General features: G+C 35.4%; 1 protein-coding gene across 1 annotated transcript in view; it reads left to right on the top strand.

Annotated features, from left to right (window-relative positions):
• TppII (Tripeptidyl-peptidase II) overlaps nucleotides 1–26689 on the top strand; it is a 313141-nt gene that overhangs the window by 34971 nt on the left and 251481 nt on the right. The window contains exons 4-5 of the mRNA XM_085809472.1: nucleotides 14140–14244; nucleotides 26315–26448. Of these exons, the coding sequence (XP_085665598.1) occupies nucleotides 14140–14244; nucleotides 26315–26448 (239 nt within the window). The remainder of the gene's footprint in view (nucleotides 1–14139; nucleotides 14245–26314; nucleotides 26449–26689) is intronic.

Raw genomic sequence — 26689 nt, 5'->3', positions numbered from 1 at the left:
GTACATTGGACATTTAGATCCTGTTTGTATTTAAGACACAATAATGTATGTTTAATGAAAATTATGGGTATTTAGTTTTCAAATATTTTAATTTTAAATTATCTGCTCTGGGATATTTATAGTGAATTAGTGAATAGTAGGATTTGGTCTGATACAGCTTTTTGGGAGGGGAGTTTTTCACACAAAGCAAACAAACCAAATAAAAAGTTGTCTTTGCATAATTTGCTAATTGACTGCAAAAATATCAAACTGCACAAAATCCTTCAGCTGTGTGTCATTCATATCACTTTTTTGTTATCTTTATTTATCTATTTGTCACATTTCTTATTTCTTTGAAAGATTACTAAAATTGCATTCCCGTATTATTCAAATTATATGTTGTAAACATTGAAAATGCTTTTTTAAAAGCTTTGTCTGTAGCCTTACATTTGTAAAAACAATAATTTGTAATTTGAATGGAAGAATTCTGGTAAGTAAGTCCAAAATGCTTGGGATGGGTCTTCAACCAACCCAATTACCTCTGCAAACACCGACAGTATCCCACCACCATCTTTGGCAGAAGTTAGAGAAGGAATTAAAAAGCTCAAAAAATAACAAAGCCCCAGGTTGTGATTCGATTACTTCAAAACTCATTAAAAGTGCTGCAGGTCAAAACATTGAGGAAATGCATCACCTCATTGAATCAGTTTGGAACGTGAAGATTGGAAATTGAGAATGATCTACTCTATAAACAACAACAACAACAAAAAGATATTTTTGAATGTACCAACTACAGGGGAATTGGTCTCCTTTGTGTTTTTTACAAACTATTTTCCAATATACTTTTTAGTAGACTAGTAACTTGTACAGAAAACATTGTAGGTGATTACCAATGTGGTTTCCGCAAAATTACTGCAGAACAAATCTTTAACATTAGGCAAATTAAAATAATAATAATAATAATAATAATGAATATGGCATAACAAAGCACCACCTTTTTGTTGATTTTAAGAGTGCCTATGACTCAGTAAACAGAAAATATTTAATTGAAACTTTGAGAGAATTTGCAATACCTGAAAGTAAAATTAAAATTGCGACTAAGTTCAGTACCTAGAGATTTTTGTCCGTAGACTGGAATAGGAGTGCTGTTAGCGGCAGAAAATGTCATGACGGTGTTTGATGCGCTTCCTCTTTGGTTGCTGAAAGAAGACTGACATCTGAGCCAGTGTCGCACAAAAATATTCTGTTTGATTTTCTGTCTCTAATGAAAAGGTGACGAGACTCAGAGGGTAAAGCGCAAGTCACCATTACACTTTCCCTGGAATACATGGTGGAACACACATCTTAGCTTTATTACTAAATTTGTGATGATACCAGCAATAGGAACGATTTGAAGCAGCTTTAGCTGAAGGGCTTCGCTATCTGTTATAGCAATTTTTGGAAACACTGCGCGGTCTTCGTAGAGACAAACCTCACCACACAATTTGCAGACCTCATCCTGCAGGGAATCCAATTTAGAATTCTCAGATACAGGTGAAGAAACTTTGCTTACCTGAGCAGGTGTAACTTCCAATATTCTATACATGATGCTGGCAGTTTTCGATGAATCGAGTGGCTCAACCGATGCTAGGATAGACTGGACATTTAGCGGCATCTGCTACATGAATAAGTCCAGTAACAAAGAATCCGGCACATTGTATTTTTCAGCACACCTTGTCATAACACGAAGCAATTCTGATGGCTTCCTGTCTCCAAGTTGCTCACCGGCAAGTAATTTCCGGATTTCACTAGTACTGCTTTTGCCACAGCGTTCCATAATGGCAGCTTTGAAGTCTTTGTAAGAAGAATTTGTGCGTTCCCGGAGTATGATATCTTGAACACAAACAGTAATTTCCGGCGGCAAATGAACGACGCAGAAGTTGAATTTCGTCTTCAGCTCCGTAACAGGCTTAGGCGCGGCTAAAGCAAAAGTTGATTCGCTCATAGAAAACCACAATGGAGGGTCAATAGGATTGTAAACTGTGATGCTAAAGCAAAGTTTAAAGAAATTAAACATTTAGCAGTAATTACCGCCGCTCATGTACTTTAATCACCGGACTGCATGCATCCTTCTGAAGAGGCTGGAAACCGCTCACTCAAATGCCGGGAAAGCAGGAACTAGAAGGGTTGAGCCAGAGCGACGCGAGATACTTATAGCAGAAGTAGGAATGACGTCATCTCACGGCAACCAATCAGCTATCGGCACGAATCAGCCTTTCAGATGACGTAACATCATGTTTCGTTTTTGCATCTCAATTAGGTTGAAACAGTCCGTTCTCAATGCAAACAGTGGCAGCAAGAAAAAGAAGTAGAAGTAACTACTATATTACATTAAAATAAGGACTAAACTAAATAAACATTTCAAGGAGGAGAGATGATGCAGTAAAAGGTTTAAAAATAAGCTATATTTTCCAACGAATGCCCCCCACATCATCATCTCCGACTTAAAATAAAAACCAAATGCCAGTATCTTTACAAAATTCAAAACAAGAATAAATGAATATCACAATTTCATTCAGAAATTTTTAAGAAAATTTTTCTTTGGGAAAATCTTATCCCATTATTCAAAAATTTTACCGTAGCAAGAAAGTCCAACATGTTACAGAACAATACAAAGACATATATATGATCACACACTCAATACATTTACCCAGGGCCCTGGTCACTCATACAACATTCTACACTATACAATTTTACATTTACCTCATATCCACCATAATATGACTTATAACATATTAGTTTCAAATAAACAAAACTCTTAATTTAAATACACACAAAAACAAATTTCATAAGAAAATTGTTCCACAAAATCTTAATCAGGTTATGCTTAGTCAGCGGTTTTGTCATGGGATCAGCCAGATTATCTTTACTTGTGACATATTTTAAATCAAAAATTTCCCTGTTCAATAGATCACGAATGAAAAATAGTTTTACATCTATATGTTTTGTCCTCGAGTTTTCAATGGGTGATTTTGTAAAACATATAGCAGCCATATTATCAGCAAACAATATTGGCCTCGAAACATAGTTACTTGCAATCTTAAATTGAATGCATTCATCCAAAATGTTTTTAAACCAAACTAATTCTTTTGCTGATTCAATCATGGAGATTAATTCCGCCTCCATAGTAGATAAACTCACTCCCCTTTCTTTAAATGTACGCCAAGATACAGGTGATTCTCCCAACAAAGCTATTTGTCCACCAATAGACACCATATCATCCCTGCTTGAAGCAAAATCCGAATCTGAATATATATTGAGCTTCAGTTCCTTGCATACCAGTTTGAGTTTGTGCTGTCTGGTATTGGAAACGTACCCTAAAAGTTTAAGTAATCCTTCCCAGTGAAACTTACCAGGATTGCTTTGGAACTGAGAAAATATATTAACAGCATAAGCTATATCTGGACGAGTACGATTGCAAAGAAACGAGAGACATCCCAAAACATTTCTATAAGGATAATTCATCATTTCAGTCGTTTCTTCTTGTGTACTGGGACTTTGAGACTTTGAATATTTCACACCTTTAACTATTGGAAGGGAAGTAATTTGTATTTTAAAAGACTTAAAACGATCAACTATGTCTTCTATATATAATTGCTGATGAATTAAAACTCTATTTTTCTCATATTCAAACTCCACACCCAGAAGCTTTCTTGTTTTACCTAAAATTTTCAAATCAAAATGTGAACTCAGGACTTTTAATATCCTTTTGGCCTGAACTTCACTTTTCCCAAACACAACTATATCATCAACATAAACCAACAGAATGACAAAATCTTTAAAACTATAGACACAATTACACCACTCAAACTTGATAAACCCTAGGTTACATAGTGTTCTATCCAACTCGTAGTACCATAATTGGCCACTCTGATGCAAACCATACAAGGCTCTATCTAAGCGACACACAAAAGTTTCTTTATCTCGCTCTACAAAACCCTGAGGTTGGGACATGTAAATTTCCTCTGATAAAGGAGCGTAGAAATAGGCACTTTTCACGTCACATTGTATATTTGCCCATCCAAGGTGTGCAACTCAAAGGGAGAAAAAGAGCCTTATTACTGAAAAGTTGACTACAGGAGAGTAGGTTTCATCATGGGTATCGTATTTAATTTGCCGATAACCCTGAGCCACTAAACGAGTTTAAAACGAACAATGTTTCCAAATTCATCACGTTTAATGTTGAAAATCCACCTTCAACCTAGTGGAGCCTTGTCTTTAGGAAGTGGAACAAGATGCCATAGCTTATGCTTTCGCATGTTGGCCATTTCCTCTTCCATTGCCTCTATCCATTTAAGCTTTTCTGCAGATTTCATTGCCTGGTTATAAGTGTTTGGAATTGAAACATCTAGTCAGCTATCTCGGGTATACGACGTTGAAGGAGTACCAGTTGGGTCGATTTCACCACTATAAGTATTGCTTCCCTTGAAATCAAACAAGGTAGGATCATACTGAATATTATGTTCAGTGCAATACCTTTCTATATCATTTGGTGATCGTAGTCTTTGATTAGACCCCCTCTCAAAATAATACACATCCGTACGAGTGCCGTCTGGCCTTGGAACAGGTTTACGAAGCCAAGTTACTTGTCTCAATGTAGATTGAGTATCAGTGCCAATTGTAGTAAGAAGGTGCATTGGTATCGGTTCTTTCTCTATTTCAGGAAAATAGCCAACTGGAGTGTCAGTAGATTGGAACTACCCTTTCTTCAGATTCCAAATCAGGAAGGGTGCCCAGTGCAGCTCCACTGCCACTTTTCTGCATTCCAATCGACTCTTTAAAATTAGCATTGAGGGTTTCTACTACCTTTTGCTCATTTTTCAACCAAATCTTGTACCCTTTTGTTCGTACACTGTACCCAATCAATTGGCCCTTCGTAGCCTTTGGATCAAGTTTAGAATTTCTTTTAGCCTTTGGAATTCCCACATAGGCAATCGTTCCAAATGCCTTAAGATGACGTACTGATGGTTTCCGCTTAGTGTATAATTCAAATGGGATCCTATCTTGGCCCTTATGACAGATTCTATTAAATGAATATGCAAAATACATTACTGCATCTGACCAAAATTCGGAACTCATTCCACTATCGTGTAAGATTGCACGTACATTATTGAGAGCTGTCTGATTAAATCTCTCACAAACTCCATTCTGTTCTGGAGTGTAGACTTCTGTAAATTCGTGCTTTACACCATTTTTATTACAATATGACCTGAATTGATCATTATCATATTCTCGCCCATTGTCTGTCCTAAAGTATTTCAATCTAAGGTTCAAAGATCTTTCCGCACATGCTATATGCCTTTCAAATACTTCAAACAACTGACTTTTCTCCACAATGGGGTACACTACCACATAACGAGAATATTCGTCAATAAAGGAAACGAAATAACGTTCACCATTCCTACCTGGAATATTAATAGGTCCCCATACATCAGAGAAAAACCCTTTCAAGCTGTCTCTTTACTTGAATACCTTCTAAAGGTCTATAGGAGATTCATCTTTGCTTATTGATTTGGCAATGTTCACAAAACAAATTAGGTGAGTGCTTTAACACAGGAAGACCTCGAACTGAATGCCTCTTACTAGTCCTGATGATAGTATCATAATTTATATGACCAAACCGACCATGCCATAATTCACTATTATTATGCTGAACTGTGGATGCCTCAAATTTTACAGATTTGCCCCCCTTTTTGATTATTTTCGGGAACACATGATAGTTAGTTCCTATCAACTTAGCCTTGTACAAAGTTGAATTTTCATCATCAGTAACTTTAATTTGCCCATTTTTACCATAAAATCTCGCTCCATTGATATCCACCCTAGGTCCAGATATTAAATTTCGTCTCAGTTCAGGTGAATATAACACATCTTTAAGCAAAATAACCGTATCCCCAAATTTCATTTTAACAGTATCCTTCCCATGAATTGGAAAAGTTACCCCATCGATAGCTACTAGCATATTCTCATTTTTCACAGGAGAAAAAGTATCAAACAATTGACGATTTTTACAAAAATGATGAGATGCAGCCGTATCAAAAATCCAACTATCATCATTTTCTTCCACATTGTTAACATTGGCTTGAACTATAAAATGGGACTGTGCATGGGAATTATTTTTACTTTTACTCAACTTGGGTTTATTCTTACACTTAGAAGATGTTTTATTACTACTAGATACAGCTGAGGAAACAGAAGAAGCAGGTGAGGGTGATCTGGAAAAGTTACCTCTCATTCTACAGTATTTTTGAATATGACCTAGACGGCCACATTTATAACACTTGAGCTCTTTAATCTGCTTAAATTTGGGTTCACAGTTAGTACTTTGAACTTCTATATAGTCTTATTGGAGTTTTCTCTATCTATCTCTCTTAAATTAAGACACGTTTCCTCTGCTAGAATTTCAAGTTCAACATTTTTAAAAATGAACTTTTCATCTGGCCACCTCAAAATATTCTGAACTACTTGATCAAATTTATCTGGAAGGAACCTAAGAAACTGGAAACATATATAAATGTCTCTTACAGCCTGATTAATATCAGCTAACTGTTCAGTTACGCGTTTTAATCTAGAAGAAAAGAAACTAATACTTTCATTTGGCTTAATTTTGCAATTTAAGAACTCTGAAAACAGGGACATATGTCTTGACCGATAATCTGGCTGGAAATATTTGGCAAGCGTATTCCATGCCACTACCGTGTCATCAATTTCACATATCAAGTTTCTATATTCAGGGCTTACATTCATATAAATTAACGATAATGCCAATCGACTTCTATTTTGATAGTCGGCAATAATTTCTTTTGTAATACCCTTAACATCATCTAAATCAGGACATTTTTCAATACCCTTAACCAAAAGCCATGCATTTTTTTTTCATTCAAGACAAACTTCATATCTTTGGACCATGTAAAATAATTACAGGCATCAAGTTTAGCAATATTATGCATGACACTAACAGTAGCCATATTTGAATTTTAACAAAAACCGCCCCCCAATCTCTTAAGTCCTAAATTAACTTCAAACTTCAAAAGTCTTCACTAAAAATAACTCAGGAGCTGGTGGCCCATAACCAAAATGATGCTAAAGCAAAGTTTAAAGAAATTAAGCATTTAGCAGTAGTAGCAATGAAAGCTCCCTGAGATATGTTGTGCAGACAATGAAGACAATAAAGGATTTTGAACTTAACCAATTTATTAACAATATAATAAAGAATAAAAACACAGAAAATAAATGTCTACAATATTAGAGTCTTAGGAAAAATATAATATAACCTTCATTTATCAAATATTTTTACCTGGTCTCCAAAACACTGGCATTCTATACAAACGAAAATGTCCTAAACAGTAATTATGCGGCCTAAAAATAAAGCTGGCTACCCATTCAATAAGTCCATAATCAATGGTCAAGAAAAACACCTGAAAATTTAAATGAAGTTCTTGAAAGCACCTAAAACAGGCCTAACCCCGTTTGCATAAGGAGTCGCCGCTCACGTATTTTAATTCCGTCTTCATTGAAGAAACATGGATGCTGCCCAAGGCAGTCACTCACATGGTAGCCTCTGGAACGAAAGAACATTATTCTGGAACCATCATCTCGCAAACCAGAACCAATGCACTTTAATCACCGGACTGCATGCATCCTTCTGAAGAGGCTGGAAACCGCTCACTCAAATGCCGGGAAAGCAGGAACTAGAAGGGTTGAGCCAGAGCGACGCGAGATACTTATAGCAGAAGTAGGAATGATGTCATCTCACGGCAACCAATCAGCTATCGGCACGAATCGGCCTTTCAGATGACGTAACATCATGTTTCGTTTTTGCATCTCAATTAGGTTGAAACAGTCCGTTCTCAATGCAAACAGTGGCAGCAAGAAAAAGAAGTAGAAGTAACTACTATATTACATTAAAATAAGGACTAAACTAAATAAACATTTCAAGGAGGAGAGATGATGCAGTAAAAGGTTTAAAAATAAGCTATATTTTCCAACGAATGCCCCCCCACATCATCATCTCCGACTTAAAATAAAAACCAAATGCCAGTATCTTTACAAAATTCAAAACAAGAATAAATGAATATCACAATTTCATTCAGAAATTTTTAAGAAAATTTTTCTTTGGGAAAATCTTATCCCATTATTCAAAAATTTTACCGTAGCAAGAAAGTCCAACATGTTACAGAACAATACAAAGACATATATATGATCACACACTCAATACATTTACCCAGGGCCCTGGTCACTCATACAACATTCTACACTATACAATTTTACATTTACCTCATATCCACCATAATATGACTTATAACATATTAGTTTCAAATAAACAAAACTCTTAATTTAAATACACACAAAAACAAATTTCATAAGAAAATTGTTCCACAAAATCTTAATCAGGTTATGCTTAGTCAGCGGTTTTGTCATGGGATCAGCCAGATTATCTTTACTTGTGACATATTTTAAATCAAAAATTTCCCTGTTCAATAGATCACGAATGAAAAATAGTTTTACATCTATATGTTTTGTCCTCGAGTTTTCAATGGGTGATTTTGTAAAACATATAGCAGCCATATTATCAGCAAACAATATTGGCCTCGAAACATAGTTACTTGCAATCTTAAATTGAATGCATTCATCCAAAATGTTTTTAAACCAAACTAATTCTTTTGCTGATTCAATCATGGAGATTAATTCCGCCTCCATAGTAGATAAACTCACTCCCCTTTCTTTAAATGTACGCCAAGATACAGGTGATTCTCCCAACAAAGCTATTTGTCCACCAATAGACACCATATCATCCCTGCTTGAAGCAAAATCCGAATCTGAATATATATTGAGCTTCAGTTCCTTGCATACCAGTTTGAGTTTGTGCTGTCTGGTATTGGAAACGTACCCTAAAAGTTTAAGTAATCCTTCCCAGTGAAACTTACCAGGATTGCTTTGGAACTGAGAAAATATATTAACAGCATAAGCTATATCTGGACGAGTACGATTGCAAAGAAACGAGAGACATCCCAAAACATTTCTATAAGGATAATTCATCATTTCAGTCGTTTCTTCTTGTGTACTGGGACTTTGAGACTTTGAATATTTCACACCTTTAACTATTGGAAGGGAAGTAATTTGTATTTTAAAAGACTTAAAACGATCAACTATGTCTTCTATATATAATTGCTGATGAATTAAAACTCTATTTTTCTCATATTCAAACTCCACACCCAGAAGCTTTCTTGTTTTACCTAAAATTTTCAAATCAAAATGTGAACTCAGGACTTTTAATATCCTTTTGGCCTGAACTTCACTTTTCCCAAACACAACTATATCATCAACATAAACCAACAGAATGACAAAATCTTTAAAACTATAGACACAATTACACCACTCAAACTTGATAAACCCTAGGTTACATAGTGTTCTATCCAACTCGTAGTACCATAATTGGCCACTCTGATGCAAACCATACAAGGCTCTATCTAAGCGACACACAAAAGTTTCTTTATCTCGCTCTACAAAACCCTGAGGTTGGGACATGTAAATTTCCTCTGATAAAGGAGCGTAGAAATAGGCACTTTTCACGTCACATTGTATATTTGCCCATCCAAGGTGTGCAACTCAAAGGGAGAAAAAGAGCCTTATTACTGAAAAGTTGACTACAGGAGAGTAGGTTTCATCATGGGTATCGTATTTAATTTGCCGATAACCCTGAGCCACTAAACGAGTTTAAAACGAACAATGTTTCCAAATTCGTCACGTTTAATGTTGAAAATCCACCTTCAACCTAGTGGAGCCTTGTCTTTAGGAAGTGGAACAAGATGCCATAGCTTATGCTTTCGCATGTTGGCCATTTCCTCTTCCATTGCCTCTATCCATTTAAGCTTTTCTGCAGATTTCATTGCCTGGTTATAAGTGTTTGGAATTGAAACATCTAGTCAGCTATCTCGGGTATACGACGTTGAAGGAGTACCAGTTGGGTCGATTTCACCACTATAAGTATTGCTTCCCTTGAAATCAAACAAGGTAGGATCATACTGAATATTATGTTCAGTGCAATACCTTTCTATATCATTTGGTGATCGTAGTCTTTGATTAGACCCCCTCTCAAAATAATACACATCCGTACGAGTGCCGTCTGGCCTTGGAACAGGTTTACGAAGCCAAGTTACTTGTCTCAATGTAGATTGAGTATCAGTGCCAATTGTAGTAAGAAGGTGCATTGGTATCGGTTCTTTCTCTATTTCAGGAAAATAGCCAACTGGAGTGTCAGTAGATTGGAACTACCCTTTCTTCAGATTCCAAATCAGGAAGGGTGCCCAGTGCAGCTCCACTGCCACTTTTCTGCATTCCAATCGACTCTTTAAAATTAGCATTGAGGGTTTCTACTACCTTTTGCTCATTTTTCAACCAAATCTTGTACCCTTTTGTTCGTACACTGTACCCAATCAATCGGCCCTTCGTAGCCTTTGGATCAAGTTTAGAATTTCTTTTAGCCTTTGGAATTCCCACATAGGCAATCGTTCCAAATGCCTTAAGATGACGTACTGATGGTTTCCGCTTAGTGTATAATTCAAATGGGGTCCTATCTTGGCCCTTATGACAGATTCTATTAAATGAATATGCAAAATACATTACTGCATCTGACCAAAATTCGGAACTCATTCCACTATCGTGTAAGATTGCACGTACATTATTGAGAGCTGTCTGATTAAATCTCTCACAAACTCCATTCTGTTCTGGAGTGTAGACTTCTGTAAATTCGTGCTTTACACCATTTTTATTACAATATGACCTGAATTGATCATTATCATATTCTCGCCCATTGTCTGTCCTAAAGTATTTCAATCTAAGGTTCAAAGATCTTTCCGCACATGCTATATGCCTTTCAAATACTTCAAACAACTGACTTTTCTCCACAATGGGGTACACTACCACATAACGAGAATATTCGTCAATAAAGGAAACGAAATAACGTTCACCATTCCTACCTGGAATATTAATAGGTCCCCATACATCAGAGAAAAACCCTTTCAAGCTGTCTCTTTACTTGAATACCTTCTAAAGGTCTATAGGAGATTCATCTTTGCTTATTGATTTGGCAATGTTCACAAAACAAATTAGGTGAGTGCTTTAACACAGGAAGACCTCGAACTGAATGCCTCTTACTAGTCCTGATGATAGTATCATAATTTATATGACCAAACCGACCATGCCATAATTCACTATTATTATGCTGAACTGTGGATGCCTCAAATTTTACAGATTTGCCCCCCTTTTTGATTATTTTCGGGAACACATGATAGTTAGTTCCTATCAACTTAGCCTTGTACAAAGTTGAATTTTCATCATCAGTAACTTTAATTTGCCCATTTTTACCATAAAATCTCGCTCCATTGATATCCACCCTAGGTCCAGATATTAAATTTCGTCTCAGTTCAGGTGAATATAACACATCTTTAAGCAAAATAACCGTATCCCCAAATTTCATTTTAACAGTATCCTTCCCATGAATTGGAAAAGTTACCCCATCGATAGCTACTAGCATATTCTCATTTTTCACAGGAGAAAAAGTATCAAACAATTCACGATTTTTACAAAAATGATGAGATGCATCCGTATCAAAAATACAACTAACATCATTTTCTTCCACATTGTTAACATTGGCTTGAACTATAAAATGGGACTGTGCATGGGAATTATTTTTACTTTTACTCAACTTGGGTTTATTCTTACACTTAGAAGATGTTTTATTACTACTAGATACAGCTGAGGAAACAGAAGAAGCAGGTGAGGGTGATCTGGAAAAGTTACCTCTCATTCTACAGTATTTTTGAATATGACCTAGACGGCCACATTTATAACACTTGAGCTCTTTAATCTGCTTAAATTTGGGTTCACAGTTAGTACTTTGAACTTCTATATTGTCTTATTGGAGTTTTCTCTATCTATCTCTCTTAAATTAAGACATGTTTCCTCTGCTAGAATTTCAAGTTCAACATTTTTAAAAATGAACTTTTCATCTGGCCACCTCAAAATATTCTGAACTACTTGATCAAATTTATCTGGAAGGAACCTAAGAAACTGGAAACATATATAAATGTCTCTTACAGCCTGATTAATATCAGCTAACTGTTCAGTTACGCGTTTTAATCTAGAAGAAAAGAAACTAATACTTTCATTTGGCTTAATTTTGCAATTTAAGAACTCTGAAAACAGGGACATATGTCTTGACCGATAATCTGGCTGGAAATATTTGGCAAGCGTATTCCATGCCACTACCGTGTCATCAATTTCACATATCAAGTTTCTATATTCAGGGCTTATATTCATATAAATTAACGATAATGCCAATCGACTTCTATTTTGATAGTCGGCAATAATTTCTTTTGTAATACCCTTAACATCATCTAAATCAGGACATTTTTCAATACCCTTAACCAAAAGCCATGCATTTTTTTTTCATTCAAGACAAACTTCATATCTTTGGACCATGTAAAATAATTACAGGCATCAAGTTTAGCAATATTATGCATGACACTAACAGTAGCCATATTTGAATTTTAACAAAAACAGCCCCCCAATCTCTTAAGTCCTAAATTAACTTCAAACTTCAAAAGTCTTCACTAAAAATAACTCAGGAGCTGGTGGCCCATAACCAAAATGATGCTAAAGCAAAGTTTAAAGAAATTAATCATTTAGCAGTAGTAGCAATGAAAGCTCCCTGAGATATGTTGTGCAGACAATGAAGACAATAAAGGATTTTGAACTTAACCAATTTATTAACAATATAATAAAGAATAAAAACACAGAAAATAAATGTCAACAATATTAGAGTCTTAGGAAAAATATAATATAACCTTCATTTATCAAATATTTTTACCTGGTCTCCAAAACACTGGCATTCTATACAAACGAAAATGTCCTAAACAGTAATTATGCGGCCTAAAAATAAAGCTGGCTACCCATTCAATAAGTCCATAATCAATGGTCAAGAAAAACACCTGAAAATTTAAATGAAGTTCTTGAAAGCACCTAAAACAGGCCTAACCCCGTTTGCATAAGGAGTCGCCGCTCACGTATTTTAATTCCGTCTTCATTGAAGAAACATGGATGCTGCCCAAGGCAGTCACTCACATGGTAGCCTCTGGAACGAAAGAACATTATTCTGGAACCATCATCTCGCAAACCAGAACCAATGCACTTTAATCACCGGACTGCATGCATCCTTCTGAAGAGGCTGGAAACCGCTCACTCAAATGCCGGGAAAGCAGGAACTAGAAGGGTTGAGCCAGAGCGACGCGAGATACTTATAGCAGAAGTAGGAATGATGTCATCTCACGGCAACCAATCAGCTATCGGCACGAATCGGCCTTTCAGATGACGTAACATCATGTTTCGTTTTTGCATCTCAATTAGGTTGAAACAGTCCGTTCTCAATGCAAACAGTGGCAGCAAGAAAAAGAAGTAGAAGTAACTACTATATTACATTAAAATAAGGACTAAACTAAATAAACATTTCAAGGAGGAGAGATGATGCTGTAAAAGGTTTAAAAATAAGCTATATTTTCCAACAAACTGGTATCTTTACGGCAGCAGACTCCTCCATGACAGTAGCTGAAGGGAAAAACACGAAAGTCCTGGAACCAAGTTCCTGAACGGACAACCAGCATGAGCTTCATGCGAACATCCTGGCCACCATCTTGTGGTGCGTAGTGGGTATGGCTTGGTGTATATTCTTCAGAGACATGACTCCATTTCAATAAATATAACTTTATTCACTCGCACCATAATTTTAAACATTTTTTAATCATCACAACAAAATAACATAACAGAAAACTACTAAACTAAAATTCGTACATCCTTCGCTCGAGCTAAGGGTGAAGTAGGCAAGTTCACTGCCATGCTTAGCAGTTTTTACAAACACAACATGACGTGGATTGGCTGCACACGCAGTCGAGCAACAGACTGCCACAAATTCAAAACAAAGTAAATAAAATTAATTCTGACTAAAAGTTGTTTTTTCATTCATGGTTTTAAATTGAGTTTGTGTTCTTTGGAGATGATATATTCAAAGTTTTCTTATTATATACATTATTATATTTTAAATATTTATAAAATTTCTAATTACAGAAGGCTCGGAAAGAGAAACATTGGGATCCATTTCATAAAGAGTGGCAAGCAAAGATATCTCAAGAAATACAAGTTTTGAATGCATCTTTATCTAAACTTCCTCAGGTAATTTATGTAATTTATGTTTTGGCATTTTTGTATCAATAAAAATTTGTACTCAAATTTTGTTGGTAATTAGGATAATGCGCTGAAATAAATTCACGCTTTTGGTAATACCTACCACATGGACTGCATTTATTTGTTAAAGTAATTATTTTCCATGGATATGTTGAGAGCAGTTAATTGTTTTAGTCAATCAAGTTCCAAACAAAAGTTTTAAAATTCCAAGAACTACAAGTTTTGAATGCATCTTTATCTAAACTTCCTCAGGTAATTTATGTAATTTATGTTTTGGCATTTTTTTATCAATAAAAATTTGTACTCAAATTTTGTACTCCAATAAGATTTGGGAATGAAACCCTGCTACTCCTCAAATAGCTGCTGCTTCATCCATGATGGTAAAAATTGAAGTGATTGAAAGTTTACAAAAATAGGTTAGTGAACTTAGCCTACAAGTTCCACTTTATCCAAGCAACGTCACAGTCGTTTATGTTGTCGTAAGCGATCCAAATCAAGGGATAGGAGTTACAGTGGTAACAGATCTAGTGATATTTGTTACTATAATAAAAAATTCAGTGAGAAGTCATTTAAGTGTAAAGAACCCTGCAACTACTCATCAAAATCACAGACAAATAACCCGGAAAACCAGCTCCCCATCTCTCATTGATGACGGAGGGACAAGGGGTGCAGTTGAGTCATCTTTTCATCAGCAACAAGGAATTGGCTACCGAATTTTTAATAGATACTGTGACAGAAATTTTCGTTATTCCTCCCTTACCTTCAGATTAAAAAAAACCATCTCAAATTTAGAACGCTTTGCTGCAAATGGCATGAAAATCAAAACACATGGCTAAAAATTATTCAAGCTTGATCTTGGACTCAGACGATCATTCACATGGCCTTTTGTAATTGCAGAAGTAAACAAACCGATAATAGGCATGGATTTTCTTGCAAATTTTAACTTTTTGGTAGATTCCAAAAATTGCAAGTTGATTGATGGTACTACATTGTTAACAACCACTGTAACTCCTTATTTTCAAAATAATAATAATATTCCAATTTTAAATGCCGTAAATGATCCATACAAATGTATCCTTAACGATTTTCCGCATTTGTTAAAACTGAATGTAGTTATTAATAAAGTTAAAAATCACAATATCGAACATTATATCAAAACCAGAGGTCACCAGTTTTCGCTAAAGCTAGTAGAAGACTATCAGCTGAGGAACTCAAAGGGGCTAAAAAGGAGTTTGAATTTATTCTCCAAATGCGTTTATGCAGGCCATCTAAAAAAGATACTGCATACACGTTACACATGCGTAAAATCACGAAAACACCCATGCACCCAGCCGGCTGGCCGGGATTCGAAAGTTGGACCGAACTACCAGTGTCCAGCGGTTTTGCGCGGGCTGCGCCCGCTTTATTAAGGTTTGCATCCTGAGAATATACTGCATATACGACACGCATGCGGAAAATCACGAAAACACCCCTAGAACCAGTCCGTTAACTGGTTGAGCCCACTACATCTCACTATGAAGAAATCAGTTGATTGGGGACCTTGTGGAGGTACCGAGTGTTAAACAATGCTATGATTCCTGATAGATACCCTCTCTCATTTTTAACAGATTTCAGTCCCATTTTAGCTGGAAAAAGAGTTTTCTCATCCATAGATCTCATTAGAGCATACTAACAAATTCCGGTTCGCGAAGAAGATATACCGAAAACAGCCATTCTCCCTCTCTTTGGCTTATTCGAGCTCCCATTCGTGACGTTTGGCCTACGAAATGCGGCCAAAACGTTCTAACGTTTTTTGAACAGTGTGTTGAATGAACTAGAATTCGTATTTTGCTATTTGTATGACATTCTAATAGCCTTTCATGGTGAAGAATCTCATCAACAACATATACAAGCAGTCCTCGAGAGACTAAATGAATATGGCCTGTGTATTAATGCAGCAAAGTGTAAATTCAGTCAAACAAAACTTGCATTCCTGGGATATGAAGTGTTAAGCTCAAGGACTTAAACCTCTTTTAACGAAAGTTGATGCCATCAAAAGTTTCCCAGAACCAAAGTCATTTGCTAGTTTAACCGTTTGACTGCTACGCTGCGCAAAAGTTCTGTGTTCATTTGTCTCGAAAACCGCGACGCTGCGCTAGCGAAAGATTCTGATATTCCTTTCCAAGACTCCCATTCCAAGAAAGCAGAACGTGGGAAAACACCTGCACTCAAGAACACGCAAGAAAATGCAGAAACTCCGCATGAAACCAAGACTACTAGAACCGGCAGACATGTGAAGTTCCCCAGTCACTTTAAAGACTATCTTCCATAATCGCTGTCACTAGGAAGGGGGTGTGTTGCGTTGCTTCAGTTTCGTCAAGTTTCTGATTTAGTTAAAGCGGAATGGTAACACTTCTTCTCTCCACGAAAAACAAAGTTCGGTATTCTATCATGCGATTTAACGTGCATGTAAAATGTAAATAAATATCATGAATAAGTAGAAAAGATATGAACCAAAAAATGTGTAATTATATATAACATTGTAAGGGATAAAATATTGATTCTTTTGGAGTCAGCGAAGTGTTATTTTCCTACATTTGCATACGAGGCTCTTCACAAAATTTCCGTCAATTGATGGCAGCACTTGATGTATTGATGTATTTTTTAATAGTTGGCATAAAACTGTTTAATTCTTAAATCACATTGCTCAAAAATATTCTACCTGTTTATTGTTTTCGGCACTAAATTGACTTGATTAAAGCCCCTGTCAATTGGGTAAGAAGAGGGGAAAATAAATAATGTTGGATTGGTAACAACTTCTATTTTAGGATATTTCTGTTGGATGACTTTTATGTTCCAAAACTTAGCATACCCGTATGTTCTGAATAAGACTTTGTATGGTATAGCATTTTCTCACTAAATAAATAATTATCAATTTTATTAGTATTTTTTTGTTAGCAATAGGATCTTGGTTATTTCTATCAATTGCTGGTGCGCATTCACCTATTAACTCCCAGTTGACGCCTTGATCATTGTTGATCCCCTTTATAATTTCATGAAACCCCAGGGGTCAGTACCAACCCTGTTAATTTCCCTGTTGGGAATTTCTGGCCTAGGTGGTTCCACTGCCTGGAACTTTCATGTCTGGAGTCTTTCCAATTGGACCATCTAAAAGCCGTATTAATTTTAATGAGGACCTTGCTGTCAGGATTTATATTGTCATTGTTCTATAAATGCCTGCATTTTTTTCTAGGTATGCATTAAATCCATGTTTAAAGATTAAGTAAAAATAAGAGCTTTTGCGAATAACCCATCTACTTTGTCAGCTGGAGCTGGAATGGATGACTTGATTAAGTCTGTTCTTTTTGTCATACATCTCTGAATCAGTATCAAGATATACGGTAGACTGAAAGAAGGTCTCTGTTGAATTATGGTCTAGTGGTAATTTCTAGTGCTTTTCTGATTTTAAGGCTGACTTTGTGCTTGGATTTTTGATGACTGGTTTTGTACTGTTCATTTCTTAAGCTTGGATGTTCTAAGGATCATGTAATAAAAGATGTGCTGTTTTCTTTCCTATGCTGCTTAGCAGACAGTTTGTCAGTTTCTTTTTTTTATGCTCAATAATGCATACTGGTAAGTTTCTAGACTTAAAGTGATATACTGAGTTTCAGTATTTGCATCTTCTTTGTGGATTGGGATAGTATACGCTTCTGTTGAAACAGTTGTAGTGACATCAATTTTTTTGTGTTCTTAATAGTTTTCAGATCGATGGGGCTGGGATTTGGCAAATTTGTAACCAAATCTTTTGAAAATGAAACTGATATGTGGGTGTGGGGGGTTAGGGGAATGTTCCGGTCAATTTATTTCTGTTTGTTGTTGGGTCAGTAGAAACTGCATATCTTAAGAAATGCAGAAGCATGTTTATTGATTTTTTGATAAGTTTCAACAAAATCGTAAGGTTATCTTTTGTTTGTTACAGTTTATAGGATGTATTTACGTTTGTTTTTATAAAAGTTCGAGTGTAGAATAGAATGCAGTACTTCTGGTTATCCGTGCCACTACAGAAAATTCATGAAAAAGTGTGGAAGAAGCTGTGCATTATTTCATCAAATAGTATTTATACTGCAATCCAGCTATGCATATAGTGCATGTGTGCTTGAGTACACATGAAATTGCACTTTTTAAATTCAGTGGTAATTTTTCTGATTTGTATTTCTTTTTGCACTGAGTTTGTTAGTTTTTGTGTTTATGAATCTTAGTGAGACTGTGGAATGTGCTAGCTGATAAATAGAAGAAAGTGTGCATTTCTTTATAAATATAGCATTCCACCTCACTATAAAGAAGGCAGAAGCTTACATTCTGTGAAGTTGTAGTTCTTAAAGAACTAAATGTTACGGAAATGCAGTATGAAAAATTGCAAGCAAAGTATTGCAGTATGGGTTAGTAACTGGTTTGAAGATAGTTTTATCTCATTTACAAAAGCCATTTTTTATATTTATTGTTGGCCAAAAGAATATATGTTCCTGAAATTTTGTGTAAAATGACTGGGGTTATCACCAAACCAAATTTATTGTTTAGTGTAATTACCTCAGAGAAGTATACATGCCTTCCATGGAAAAAGAAGAATGTAAAAAAGTAGCAGAAGATGCATTGTTGAAATAGATGTAAGGATGTCCAAACAAATGTTTCTCTCGAAAGTCAGCAACAAATTTATGAATGCTGTCCAATAATGGCAACAAGTTTGTGACTTTTCATTTGGAATGCAGATACTGTAAAGGCCCTTATTTTTGCGAGACCATCGTAATCACGAAAATTTAAGCCTCGCGAAATACTTTTTTTTTCCCCGCCTCAAATAATAATAAAAAATCAGAAATTTTTCTCTTACCCCAAATTTAATGATTTATTGTAGAGTTACAAGCTTTTTCTTGACAACTTTCTTATAAATATTTTTTGAATAATACACAATTATTTTTCTCTAATATAAACAATAAAATTAATAGAAGGCAGCTCATTCACTTAAAATACTATTTATACCAGCTTCTTTGATGCCATTCAAAATTATCTCAGGTTTGGCTTCAGTACTGTTAAATAACGCGCACAAGGCAAGAGGCGGGAATCGGTTTTAGTCATGATATTCACAAGAACACAGATTCTTTTTCCTCGAGAAATTGAAGCTCATTAGAATACCATTCAATAAACTCATTCTTGAGCAAATGCTTGAACTCGCCATTTAGAATTAAGTCCAAAAGTTGGAGCTTTCCTGTTCAGGAAGCAGGCACAAAAACTAGAATAATATTCCTCTTCTCTAGTTCAGTCAGAAAAAGAGGATCTTGGTGTGCCTTAAAAACGTCGAACAATGCTACACCAGGTTCTGGAACTATCCCGAAAAGCTCTCTCTGCTTGTCGTAATAAGGTACAAGAATATTCTCGATGTATCGAATCATTGTGTCAGTATTACTCCAGTGCGAATTGGTGTGCCACATGTCCCAGTCCGCAGGAAATGTAAACTTTGGATGACAATTTGTTGTTTTTCTAGCAAACAACAATTGTTGTGGAAGTATTTTTCCAGCAAGGGAACATGCTAACAAAACAATCATCTTTTATCTTCCATGCTGATTACAGACACTTGATTTGAACCACGTTCTTCCAGTGTGCAATTAGATGTAGGCACAAACTTTGCGTTTGTTTGATCAAAGTTAAGGAACATCTGAGGGGGTACAACATTTTTGTCGATCACTGTACGAACACGCTTAACGAATTCGTCGTGAATAGCTGGGAAGTCTGGGGGCAGTTTTCGTGCAGCCGTGGTTCCCTTTCTAGGGACAAAGTTCATTCTGCTCTTCTTGGGTTCAAATCGAAAGCGTTTAGTAGAGATGGATCATGTGATTTAACAATTCCTTTTGCAGCTGCAATAACAATAGTGCGATCCACTATTCCACCAGCAATCCGCAATTTACATATATGTGCTAACGCTTCCATCGAAATCACAAAGTTTTAAGGGGGAACCAGGATTACCCTGCGGTAAAGTTGTTACATCGGCTTTAGCTTGTTTATATGCTTGAACCTCAGTATTATCAGATATTATTTCTTTTGATTCAACAAATGACTTAACGTTTCTTGCATCCGGAAGCCCTGCCGGCGCTGGAGCTTCTATAGGAATTTTCTCTCCCTTGTCCATCAACTTGTAGGAGTATTTCCACATTTTTTTACGGCACTAATAACACGTTTTCTTCTCAATTTTCTAGCTCGCACTCACTGCTTCTATCTGTTGTCTCGTCAGAACATTTGGTGAGTATTTCTCCGTCGCGAAGTTCCTGCTAGAAACAACTTGTTCAAGCAGGTGTTGGGCATAGATGATCTGCTTCCGAGAAAAGTGAAGGGGGTGGGGAGATTACACTTTCGGTGCAAAAGGGGGAGGGAAATGCGCACGTTGAGCCAAGGTCAAAGTTGATAAGCACTGTGGGTTGTTTTCAGAGCGATGGGGGAGGGGGGACGAACTTTTCGGACAAAAGGAAATTTCTTAAAATGTACTTTTAAAATTTTTCAACTTTATCAACTGTACTTAGGTACTTTTGACATTTTTCAACTTTCGGTTCTGTTCATATAAAATTCGTGAAATTTTCAACTCGCGAAATCACTGATATATTCATTTAAGTAAAAATTACAGCCTGCGAAAATAAGGGCCTTTACAGTAATCAAAAAAAGTACCCAGAATTCTTTAGCTCGTCTGAAGTAAAAATAAGATGCAGCTGTTTTATGGGAATGGAATGAAAAATAATCATTCTAGATTATTGCTGGTTGCCAACTGGTTTATAATAGACAAGTTTAAAGACTGTTAGTAGTTCTTAAGATCCAGAAATTAAATTCTCTTATTAACTTGTCTGTTAATCACAACCTGTAGGTTAGGGAAGTTTCTGAGATAAATGAAACAGTGCTTTGAGTTTATCTTCCGAAAGTTTGCATAAAGAAAATATATCACCAACATACCTTTTCCAAAAAAACAAGTTTTGGGATTTTTCCACATATTGGATAGAAATTTCTGTCAAGTAGGGTAACATTGATTCTCCCATTAAGAAACTTTCTTGCTGTTTGTAAATTAGCCTGTTGGCTCTGAACACCAAAATCACAGCTGGAATGAAAGGCCTTGTGGGTGCTGATAATTAAATGTAATTCGTAGTTTTTCAATCAGAATTTTTGCTAAAATGGAAAGTGAACCGAATGTTAGCTCAGCAGTAATTCCATGTGATTATTTTTCATTTTATCCCCGTAAAAGGACTGCTTTTTATTTTTACATAAGCTAAATAATTTTGTTCTACACCTGAATTGTGCTAAAATGAATGTAAATATGGCTTACAAATTGCAACAAACAATAGATACACTATTGATTTTGTTGGAAAACTTACCAAGAAAATCATTAGCTAAGCTATTGAAAAATAAATTTGCTACTGCAAAAATCAAATTTAAGTAAAGTCATTGGAACATTCCTCTACTATCAGATCATGCCATGCATTAGTTTTGTTTCCAGGAGATTTGGTTATAAATTGCCGTGACCCCCAGCACCATCTGTATGGAGTTTCTTAAGAACGGAGAAATCAGATGGTACCATAACATTTGCTATCTCAATCTAGAATTATCAGTAAGAATTGCCAAGAATAAAAAACATTAACAGACTGTCAACTGATACATTAGTGAAAATTGGACATCTTTGGGTAAGTACTCCTTGGAGCATCCAAACTCAGTAACTGAAAGGGGCAAACCTAAAATCAACGAACCCTGCCATAAAAAGGATCCATAAAATCAGAGAAGAGCTAAAAATGGGCACCTGAAGGTGTTGCAGCGCAGAGCTTCCATATATCTGGGCATCGATTCTTAGAACAACAACAGTATTACAGAAAGGAACAAAAGAGGACCAACCCAAATGAGAAATTTATTCCAACTCCAGCGGATAAGGCCGATAAGTTATTTGAAAAAGCTGCTACTTTTAATTATGTTTAAACATGTGTCTGCTTACAACATTTTATTTCATTTTCAACTTTTTCCCAATCACTTGAGCCTTTTAATTTTTCTCTAACAATACATAAAAATTGTAATGTCTGCTTTCTTGTTGTCAATCTCTCTTTTGAATTTTCTGTAATTTATTCAATAAAATTTATTCTGTAATTTGTTCAAGGTTTCCATTCTGTCTTAGTCATTCTTGTGTCTGTTAACCTCTCTACTGCTTCTGATGTTTGAGTTGTGTATACGAACCAGTTTCCCTTAAAAAGTCCTCCACGAAGTCATCCCTCCCCTTAGGCAGATAGCACTTGAGGCTTCGTTGTAATTAAATAACCTAACCTAACCTGATGTTTGAGTTAGGCTTATGCATAATTATATGATAAATATGATAAAGAGTTCCCTTTTAAGTGTGCTCATCTTGGTTTGGCCTAAGAATTTTGAATAATCTCTATGTTTTTGGCACAAAATGTTTGTTAATAAAATGCCGTTTTGCAACAAAATGAGGTGTTCTCAAAAGCTTTAAGGCATTATACTTAAACTTGTTATCCAGGAATGTTGTCATCACTCATATTTTTCCTCAACAGCTAATGAGTCTAAAAGACTATTTTCCTATGTGTTTATACATAAATGCAGTTCTTTTGGAGCAAATCATGAAACTTTAGGCATGAAGTCAGTATATCAGTTACACTAACACACTAAACACATCGTACTAGTAGCACACACCAGTAGTTAGTTAGCTGTACTGTATATATATATATATATATAGTACAAAGTCTGTAAAGTCTATAATCCGGACGTCCATTATCCGGAATGATCTATAATCTAGACCTCAAAGCCACAAACTTTGTTTTTTGGTATGCTTAATGCATGCGCATTTAATGTTACATGTGTGCCTTTAATGTTTACACATGTGCGTTTAGCACAAAAAACAAAGCAACTTAAACAACTTACATTGAAAGAAATGTGGAAACAAATAAATATTAAGCTTTTTTTTTTGTAAATTTTGATAGCCTTTAGATCATAATTGCTCATTATTTCATAAATTGCTGTTTCATATTTTTAATTGTATAATTTTTGCATGCCATTTTATCAGATTTAAATTGATGATCTATAATCCGGAAAAACCCTTAATCTGGAATCGCCGAAGTCCCGATTAGTCCGGATTACGGACTTTGTACTGTATATATATATATATATATATATGTATAAAAGTCTTTTTCCCATTTTTATTATTCCCACTTTTTATCATACATTAAATCTTTCTCAAAATAATCTGCTTCTCAAGATCAATATCTGGCAATAACTGGCTGTTGTAACAAGAAGTCTACTGTGTAGCAGTAATGTTCAGAGCTTGCAGCCCACCATCGAAACTGTTACATCATGGCAAGCTGTATACAGAATGCTTAAGGCCTTTATTCCAGAAAGTCAAGCATGTGTCTTTCGCTGTCGTCGCAATAAAAGGGGGTTCATTTTAATTTGTGCAAAAAACGTCAGAACTGGATTGAACACCAATGTTTCTATGTTCGTTTTAATTAAAGTTTAGTTTAACATCTGATTCTAAATGTGTTTATATCTGGAGGGAATCAGGGACGTCAAATTTTCTTTCATAACATATTTAATTTATACAGGGAATTTTCTTTCATAGCATATTATTTTAACAGTATGGAACATGACCATTTCGGTAATGCGAGTGTGGATAGTATATGAAGAAATAACGATCAATGGATGCATACCCCTACACATTTTCAAGAGGGGATGTATGACAGCCAGTGACATGGAAATGAAGTCTTAGAACCTTATGTAAGACTTTTCAGAAGTACATATGAATCTGACTTGTAAATTTATGGTTGATCCGTCCATATTAAGCAAACCTGATGAATATCTGAAAAGCAAAGAAAGAGGGAATACCATGAGCAGCAAAATATCCTGATCTTAAGGTGATTGGGAACTCATGGGACTATTTTGGAAAAATAATTGCAGAGACATCCTAGAGGTGTAAATGACCTGAAGATCACATTACTGGAGAAGTGGAAATTGATTTCCCAAATTCTGATTAATAATATTATTGCTAGCATGAAAACAGGTTGTGATGTGTGTACTCGTCAGAGAAGATCATGTTTTGTATTATTAAAGTCATAAGCCTTAATTTTTTTTTTCCTGAACTCTCCTTGTAATATATTATTACCATTTTTGTTTTTTCATCGCCTAGTTTTAAATCATGGAGTGGTATTAATATTTTGGGTGTGTGTTTATGTGTTGTGATGTTATGTATCACTCTTGTCAAATTCCTAAAACAAGAGATGTGAAACAAAGTTGTGAGAATTTCATGATTTCATGCATCTAAAGATAAAAAAAGACTTGTTGTTTAACCCCTTCGTGCTGGGTAGCGCAAACGCACGCTTATCGCGAAAGGTGGCAGTGTCTTACGTGAGCGTCTGTCCAGGACCGGGGGCTTTTTTGCTATTAAGCCTAAATCCATGAAATTTCCGAAGTATCAACGCATTGTTTAATAATGCTCTATAGAGTATTTAAACGGCTTATGCTTTGTAGATATTTTTATATATACTTTAACTACCTTATTTCTTGTTTAAATGCATATTTTACACATTTTATTTTCATTACTCACCATTTTATGACTTTTAACATTATACATCTGAAAACTAAATATATTACTTAAAATTCTCTTTTCGTATGAAAAATTTGAAAACAGGGATCTACACACAGTCCTATGTTACATACCTTGCACTCGTAATAACTCATTTGCCGTTTTGGAGGATTTTTCCGGGAATGCGAACAAACGAAGCATCGTCGTCTCATTTTCTTAGCAGTCTCTTCTGAACAAAGTTTTGCAAAATGTCTTTCAGTTAATCTGAGTGGATTTAATGATTCTGCTGATCTTGGTGTGATATTAACATTGGTGCTTTTAGAGGAATACCGATAAATAATTTGATTAACTAAATTAAGCCGATAATTCAGGAGAGGAAGATTTTTTTTACTTTTTTTGTTGAAAAGAGTATGGCGTTAAATACAGCCATATCCATGATATTAAAGAAAAGCTTCTTATACCATTTTACAGTTTTTCTGAAAGATGGGTACTGAATAATGACGGAATCGCAAATTCTGTAAATTTTCTATTGTGGATGACCATGGAGAAGAACTTGCTTTCGACGTACTCGGCATACAGATGTCCGAAATGTCCTCATCATCATTAGATTTGCCAGATTCTTTATGATCAGAATATATCATAGTATCACTATCACTACTATCAGAATCTGTTTCAGAATCAATATCTGAAATATTTTGCATCATTTCTGCTATTTCATGCTCTGTTAAACATTTTCGACGCTTCAACATTGCAACAGTAAAAACAGAAAGAATTCACATCTAACAAGATCTAATTATTTTCTTAAAACTTAACTGGAAATTGCAATACCCAACACTTTAGTGAAAATAAAACTTCTCTACTTACAATAAACAACTACCACGTGCGAATTTAAAGAGACGTCATAAATCACGGCATTCGGAAACATTTATTCCCCTTTTGTTTATATAATCAAAAACACATGTATGTGAGTCATGCTTCTCTCATTTGGAGTAGAAGGTCTAATGTACATGTGTCTGAAACCATATGGACATACAGTGCCATCTTGTGGCAGAAATTATAGTTTTTAAAACGTTCCAGGACACTGGCTGAAATATGTGACAGTCGGGGCTGAACAGAAAAATGCTCTGGCATGCCTTCGTGTCGGCTGGGAAGTGAGTGTGTTCGTTGCTGGCACGTAGACGTGACAGTCGGCGCAAAGGGGTTAATGTAATCATGTTTACATGGGGATATATGTTAGGTATTTGATGAGATTGTTTATAACTTTATTATAAGCTTCATCATGGAATCCATGTCATATTGTAATTTTCTATTTAGTCTTTGATAGTTTGTTTTTGAATTTATGTATTTTCTACTCTTCACATTTTCTTTCCACAATTTTTTTAAATAAATCATGTGAATTATACCATGATTTATGCAATTGTCTAGCTCAGTGTATATTTAAATATTCCTAGCCATGTAATGTTCTTATTGTTATTAAAGGTTCCTTTCAAATCAAGAATGGATAAAGAGGATTTGGAAGCCAAATTAGAAATTCTAAATAGTTTAGAAAAGAAGTTTTGTGATGTCGGACCAACTTACGATTGCGTTGTTTTCCATGATGGAAGACAGTGGAGGTAATGATTTCTGCTATTTTAATGTTTGAAGTATATTGAGTAATGGTTTTGGAAATACCATATGAGCAGCCAACTTCCATAAGCCTGTTTTTAGATACTTTAAGCCTCTTCGTTTACAGCTGTTTCATAGTCTATGTGTATGCATATACATATGACTGCTTCCATTAAGCTACTTTTACTCATTTTATGAGAATCGTGTACATCTATTTCATAGCCTGTGTGTGTGTATGTATCGCTATTT

The sequence above is a fragment of the Stegodyphus dumicola genome, chromosome X2 (genome assembly GCF_044657685.1).
Source record: "Stegodyphus dumicola isolate Sdum_Otavi_A_Nest chromosome X2, ASM4465768v1".
Classification (NCBI taxonomy): domain Eukaryota; kingdom Metazoa; phylum Arthropoda; class Arachnida; order Araneae; family Eresidae; genus Stegodyphus; species Stegodyphus dumicola.
The sequence above is the reverse complement of the archived record's forward strand: the minus strand, read 5'-3'. Positions and strand labels throughout refer to the sequence as shown.